Genomic DNA, 7,295 nt, shown 5'->3' with positions numbered 1-7,295 from the left:
AATATCTACCGACACCACGTGTTCTCATACTTTCAGGTTGTCCTCCAAACCGAGATGATATAGCAAGTTATTCCCCATACAGATGTCCGACTTCACACAGAAATCAATGATACACGTCGGGGGTAGAAATCCATGCTGTTTCGTAGTGGTAGGTCAACGCAAAGTGATGTGTTGGTCGAGCACTCGTCGATTATTTCTCGCTTACTTGTAAAGAATTTAGCAGAAAGCACTATAATCTTTCCATTTATTATATCCATTTATTAAATGCTCGCAATTTTCAGTGAAACAATTCAAACCGACCGATACGAAACAGCAAACTTGCCTTTATCAATATGATGGACGATATATTAAACTTAGAACACGGTTTCAATAAGACCTTTCGCCTTGCCACAGATTTGATCCATTTCAAAATTTTAGGAATTCCTTGATCAGTGTTACGGTTTCATTGTGTATCGCAGTGTAGTCTAACAAACACAGATTCGGATCATGGAGGGACGTGGACCGCTGCATTGATTACAGTACAATAATACATTGCGACGTAATCAGTCACATGACTACCACACCAAGAAGACAGATAGGATTAGCGAAACCAAAGTAGTTTTTTCCTATCGTCGCTGTTTAGCCGACTCCAATATGGACATACGGACAAATATTGGTGAGTTCGTACATAACATTTCAAACTTTAGCTCAACAAATTTACGCAGCGTTACAATTACGCGAGTTTAACTCAAACCCGCCGAGGATAATTTGTTCTGAGTTTACCGAATGCACTGTAGATCAAATTTGAAAAGTTTAGAATGTATGCAATGCAAACTTGAATTGCTAATCATGTTACCATTATTCTTGACGACAATCTCTTGACTCATAACCTCATATCCTTTATAGATATGTTTGCTTTTTGGTTGCTAAAGGTGTTCCCCGCTTGTACAATAGAAAGTAAATCGGTTTCAGTTTGCGGTGTGTGTCTGTTTAAGTCAGTCTTGTTTAGACTTACAGAACGTATCTGATGTAGCAGCAGTCTGTAGTAATGTTTTGTTTATCCATTTGTTCACATCAATACAGGGTTCATCGGAGTCAATCTAATACTGCTTCTCGTGAGATGTCAAGTTGGTAAGTGTTCATGGTAGGGACGTTCTGAGTTTCAATCCCCAATCGATCGCGAAGTGACTTGAATGCAAGTCAGATGGACGATTATTGCAGAGTATTATACATTCCATGTAATTATTAGCAGCATGTGTTGATAAGAAACTTTACTTGAGAAGAGAACTGGAAGACAATTATCAGCTATATTCTGCGTTAGATTTGAATTTATCAAATGACTTTAGAGTTTAAATACTATCTTGGCTTGATACTTAAGAAACTCGATCGGGACTACAAGTTTTCAGTTTAAATTCAAACGATTTACTTTAAATTTGTCGACATTTTAGATGGAATACGCACTTCATAGGTGATATCTAGCATTATTTAGCAGAATATTTCTTCAACAAATCATTTGTAGAAGAATTTTCTCCGTTGTTTGAAATTCTTGTATAAAATACAGGACATGCTCAGAGAGATTCCAGCAGAGTCGACGAACAAAATTATTGATTTTTCCAGCCACATATCGATCATAGGGTTCGAACTTAGAGGAACCTTTTGTTTCTTGTGCTGGAGACAAAAGGCAATGTCAAATCAATAGCACGTCATAAATTATGCAAACTATTGAAAAGTTTCCTACCAAAACATCGCCATTTTACATGTTAGCTTTACAGTGAGTTTTTTAAAGTTATTTCTACCGCTCTGCATTTCCGTTCTAATGTTTGTTATTTCTGTTACAATAGTTAAATACACAAATGATGTAAGTTGACATTTAGTAATCCTTACGTGTCGACTATCGACACACAAATTGCAAATCTTACTGTATTAAGTGACTACTTGTTAATCACACTGACATCACATCGACTATATGTAATATTATTAATTTGTGCGAAGATGCTCACACAAGTTGCAAAAAAGACTGGAGCGAGTATGATAACTACTGCTACTACTTGAATACCGGATCTTACACATGGGAAGACGCTCGTACTTGGTGCCGTAACGCGGTGAATGGTGGTGATCTCGTTAGTATTCTCAGTAGCGGAGAAAATACACACGTGGACAACATGATTAGTTCAAGCATCCACATAGGTTAGTCCATAATCTCAATTAATCCTATGGGTTCATAATCATGTCAAGAAATGTTGTCGAGCATTTTGCATATTTTTAACCTTTAAATAGTTGCTCTCAGAACATCTACTTTGCAGTGCATTGCGTAACAACAGTATAATAAGAAAGTATATCTTTATGGTTTTGAAATTTACCACTCCAAAATAATGTCTCGTAAATATATTAAGTTAATGTATTTGAAATTTCGACTCAAAAATAATTACCATATCTGGTAAATATTTCATGGTCAAAACGGTCTATTTGCAACACAACGGTAAAGCTTGATTGATTGAACGCCTTGTACTCATCTTTTATATAGCTTGATTCCAAGTATCTGAAACAACCAGTATAAATAAAACGTTTTTGTAATTGTTCAAAGTTTAAACAATGGTTCTGTCAATTAGAATCTTTCTTATCTTTTACAAAAGTTGAGGGGTACTATGTGATATTTCGTTGGCTAGGCACTTATGGATTGACCACAAATAGTGCAACAGCTGTGTTGTTGAGTGCATACGAGACGAAAATTGTGTATAGGTTAAATTAAATATTTTATTTGCGACAAGTCCTGATGGTTATCATTATAATCATGGGGTCATAATGTCAAAAATTTCCATGACTGACACGTAAGATGATAAAGGAATTTATGTGATTTTAAATGTTCAGTTTGAAGTTTTTGTTTTCTTAAAAGTTTGCTCATCATTCGCTCGTCTTAGACTAAATGGAACATTTCCATGTCTGTACGCTGATTGTCTTTCTTGCAGGATTCAATGACCTTTCGCTTGAGGGTGACTGGCAGTGGAGCGATGGCAGGTCTGTGACCTACACCAATTGGAATGGCAATGAACCAAGTGGTAATAGTGGGCTAGGAAACTGTGCTGGCATGTATACATCTGGGACATGGGACGATTACGCTTGCTCCGGTTCCAGGCCATTCGTCTGTAAAGGTATGTTTCATTGCAGTGTGTACAGTTTACTGTAAGACGACTACAACTAATTGAGCTGATTTAAACGAAAACCTCTTGCACTAACAACGACTGCAACAAAACAATGTTATTTCGTAGTCCATGTGAATATTAAATCCATGAAACGATTTTGTTTTCATTTTTACGACCCGGAAATGTTTCATCTACTATATATTTTATTCTTCATTGTAATGCTATTTTGTTTGTTTGTTGTTTCTCTCTTTTTGTTTGGTGTAGTCGCCAAGGAATGGACGTCCGTACAGACTGGATGTCAATGCTATTTTGACACTACACGTTACGACTGTGCATGTTGTCGAGACGGTGGTTGTAATTGTGGTATATCATACCCACACCAATGTGTCGAATGCGGTGACGCCAATGCTTGTGGTCAAGATTACTCAGGGCCATTTGATCGTAAGTATACCTATCTTGAGCGCCAACATTTCTATGGTAATTTGAGGGCTGAATTGGTGGTTTGCTTGCCTCACTACATGCCTAACCATCAATTACCATAGACTACAAACTACTACTATGATAATGATGGTGGTTTAGGTGTAATTGTCCATGATGATGATGATGATGATGATGATGATGATGATGATGATAATGATGATGGATGTTTATCATAATTTTGCAGAATGGAAAGTGGTATTTAAAGCAGTATCAAGTCTTGGTAGTTTGAACGTCTACAATTTATGGACAGGATCGAGTACGTACAATGACGGTGATACGTACGCACCGTATATCTCATATACATCAGATCATTATAAAAGTTCTGAAGCAAATAGCTGGGATACAAGCAGTATCGGACAGGTACAGTGAACACTTTGATTTATAGTCACCTCAGTTCTTCTCAGGTTCCAAGAACATTGTGTTTTTGTTTCATATAAGGTGTGTTGTGTGGTGCAAAATTCTCTCAGTAGTTTGTCCTTTCCTCAGGTTTAGTCCAAATGCCAGATATTCCCATGGATACTGAATGACGCAATGATATGCACATAAACCCTAAACATTACTTCATTCAGTTGTTACCAATCAATGACAAAACACTTCTTGTAGATGAATCCTTTTTCACTTTTTTCATCACATGAAAACATTAGGAAAGAAAGGACACCCCTTTCTACGGAAAGTTTGTGTAGGGACATGACACTCTTAGACGTTACAAAGTTGTATAGACTTTTGAAAATTCCATTACAATTTCAAATAATTGTTGGAAAATATCGTAAATCGGTGGCTAGGGTACCACATTCACACTCATATCTGGAGTTTTGACATTGAGCAAGGCAGTCATAGCAAATTGGATACATAATCCTGTAAAGGGAATTTAACTTACTATGGGGATGGATTATGTTTTTAATATTTTCCCAATTGTTCGTCAGAGTCAAATTCTACACAACATATCGATTGTTGGACGGCAGCCACTATTTCACCGTACTCAACCCAAGTAATTAAACAGGATAATACGCTACAGTTTACAATGAACAAAGGTACCAGTCCTCTATATGGAGTATATATTAATATGAGGCATATTATGTGGACTGCAATACACTTCTTATTCTAAAGTGAAGAAATACATTTCTTTCATAACTTATTTTTGTGCAGATGTTCTGACTTAAGCAGTGTATAGGCAGTGAACATTTATGTCATACTTTTCACGCATAATAAAATAGTCTAAAAGATGATTTAAAAACATCATTATAACTATCTCCATCACTGCAGGTTAAATTAGCATTCTTCGATGGTGGAGTTGAAATGGTTGGCGTGGTCTTTGACGTCTCCGGTACGAGTAGAACAAGCTGGTTTTCATCTTCCTATCTGACGTATGCACCATATACTGATATCTACACGGCAGGGTATAACTACTTTTCAATGTCTGGGTAAGTGTCGATTGTCACGATTCCCACCAACAAATGTCATCAAAATCACATTCTCCGATCTATGAGAGTTGATAGAAATTGATCGATAAGATTTCAACTTTTACAATTGCAGCTGTTGCGTGGACAAATTACCACACATCAAGAAGAAATTTGAAACAGGGTTTTTGCCTTGCGATGACAAACCGAAGACTACGATCTTTGAATCTTCTCATCCAAACACACTACAGTGATATGGTACTTTGTGGTCACACGGGGTAACGTCTACCCTTTAATTCGTGACTTGTATATGTATTCTTTCACCAAGTTTATTATAAAATGTGTTCTTCTGTTGTTGACAATTATCGCTCTGTTTGTGGTTGAAAATACTTAACCGCAAAAGTAGTGTGCCCATTCTGAGATTCCTGTAAATATTACATTTTCAAACTTTTAATCAACTATGTCCGACTAAATGTACATTATTTGACCTGAATTTTTGTTTGCTTTTCAGTCACGACAACGGAAACATCCTTAGGCATTTTTTCCTCTCCAGTTACTACAGCGGTTGTAATGGAGATGCCGGATGGATCGTTGTTTCAGATCCGCCTCATGGAGGTGGATGTGATTGGGATAATGCCGTGACTAGACCAGCATTTCTGTACAGCACAGCAACCACACGCCAAGCATTCGCTTCTGGTGATTACCATTATCATAACATTCATCATTATAGTACTAATGCTTATGTTGTTGTTATTTTCGTTGTCGTTGTTGCTGTTCTTGTTACGATCTCGATTCGTTTGATGGCAATAACAATACACGTTACATATATACAGTCAATTAGTCCGCTTCACATAAGATACCCGTTTCTCGTTTACTTAATCGACTTGCTAATTTAGCAATATATGCCTTTGATGCATTTTGCGCAGTAAGGAAATAATTTATGAAGGTTGCAGTCGCCCGGGGCTATCGCTTTTTACAATAGTGTTGAATGAATTGAATTGAATTGAATGCTTTATTTCACCAGATGCTTCACAGTATGTACAATAATGAAAATTATCAGAAAACTGTGTATTACTGAAATTGTACAAAGTCAAAGAAAAGAAAAGAACATTGCAATATTGTAAACTCTGTGGGGGCCATGAAAATAGTCTAAAAGGACTAGTCGAGTTCATGGCCGTGAGTATACTAATAACTATTCGGTACAAGCTTAAGTGTGATGGAGGATAGAAACAAACACAGATTTAATGTAAATTCAGTAAGTGATGTTTCAATGCAGACTTGAAAACTTGTCTACTTGACAATTGTTTGAGATAGTCAGGCAGCGAATTCCAGTGTTTCACAGCTGCATACCTAATGTTAAGTTGTGAAATTGTCAAATTGAGCCTGGAATACGAAAATTTTCAACTTGTGTTAATCGTGTTGGATACGAGTGCTTTGGAATCTCAAAATAGTGTTCAACTGTATGAGGAAGATTGTTATGTTTCAAATCATAAACAAACATACAAGTACAATAATTACTCAGTTTGTAGATATCTAAAATATTCAGTTTGTAAAACAGAGGTTCGGAATGAGCAATGAAATGAGAAAAGGTAATTGACCGAACAATCCGTTTCTGAAGGCGAAAAATTGGCTCTAAATAGCTGGAAAAAGTGTTTCCCCAGATTTCCAAACAGTACATTATATGAGGTAAGATAAAAGCATTATATAGTTGAATTGTAAACTTGGAGACATCAACTAATAATACATGCACGTTCCTCACGGGTTTGAGATATCTTTGGAAGTCAAATAAAATGTAACAACAAAAGAAAAGCTCAGACAAACTTTATCAAAGTGCCAATAGGCTTCCGTCGAGGGTACGTTGTACATATAATTTCTTTCCATGTCAGAAAAACAACAACCATCGATAATTTTTTTGGGGGGGGTTGATATATGCGTCTGTAGTTGTCTGGCTTGATTAATGTAGTAAATATTATGGGAGAAATACATTGTCCTTATTGTCGTATGGTTTCAATAATTCACCTAGAGATGATAAATATCATGTGTAAGGGTTCACGGACTATAGGATAAGTACTAGCAGTCGACTCTGTAGGTTTACGCGTATAACATCGTCACATGCGATCGCAAAGTGCAGTAAAGGTAGCATCTTTCGAAGGCTCAGTTCTAATTCTCAGACGTCAATTATGCAAAGTATTGGGGTGAAAGTTCATACTAACATTTTATATGTTGTTTATATTGCCAACAGCATGAAACCTTTACATGAAATGTTGTATCTATGATACGATTACCACACGAATACAAA

The 7,295-nt window shown here is 36.5% G+C and overlaps 1 protein-coding gene across 1 annotated transcript; it reads left to right on the top strand.

The window, feature by feature from the left end:
* The first annotated feature begins 504 nt into the window (after positions 1 to 504).
* Positions 505 to 7,256, top strand: LOC139119584 (uncharacterized). Its single transcript, XM_070683428.1, has 9 exons — positions 505 to 655; positions 1,063 to 1,110; positions 1,972 to 2,166; positions 2,946 to 3,128; positions 3,384 to 3,560; positions 3,784 to 3,959; positions 4,863 to 5,020; positions 5,508 to 5,799; positions 7,239 to 7,256. The coding sequence occupies exons 1-9, from the start codon at positions 634 to 636 to the stop codon at positions 7,254 to 7,256; spliced, it is 1,269 nt and encodes a 422-aa protein (XP_070539529.1). The 5' UTR covers positions 505 to 633.
* Positions 7,257 to 7,295: the final 39 nt, after the last annotated feature.

This window comes from Ptychodera flava, chromosome 20, assembly GCF_041260155.1.
Source record: "Ptychodera flava strain L36383 chromosome 20, AS_Pfla_20210202, whole genome shotgun sequence".
In the NCBI taxonomy this organism is placed as follows: Eukaryota; Metazoa; Hemichordata; class Enteropneusta; family Ptychoderidae; genus Ptychodera; species Ptychodera flava.
The sequence above is the reverse complement of the archived record's forward strand: the minus strand, read 5'-3'. Positions and strand labels throughout refer to the sequence as shown.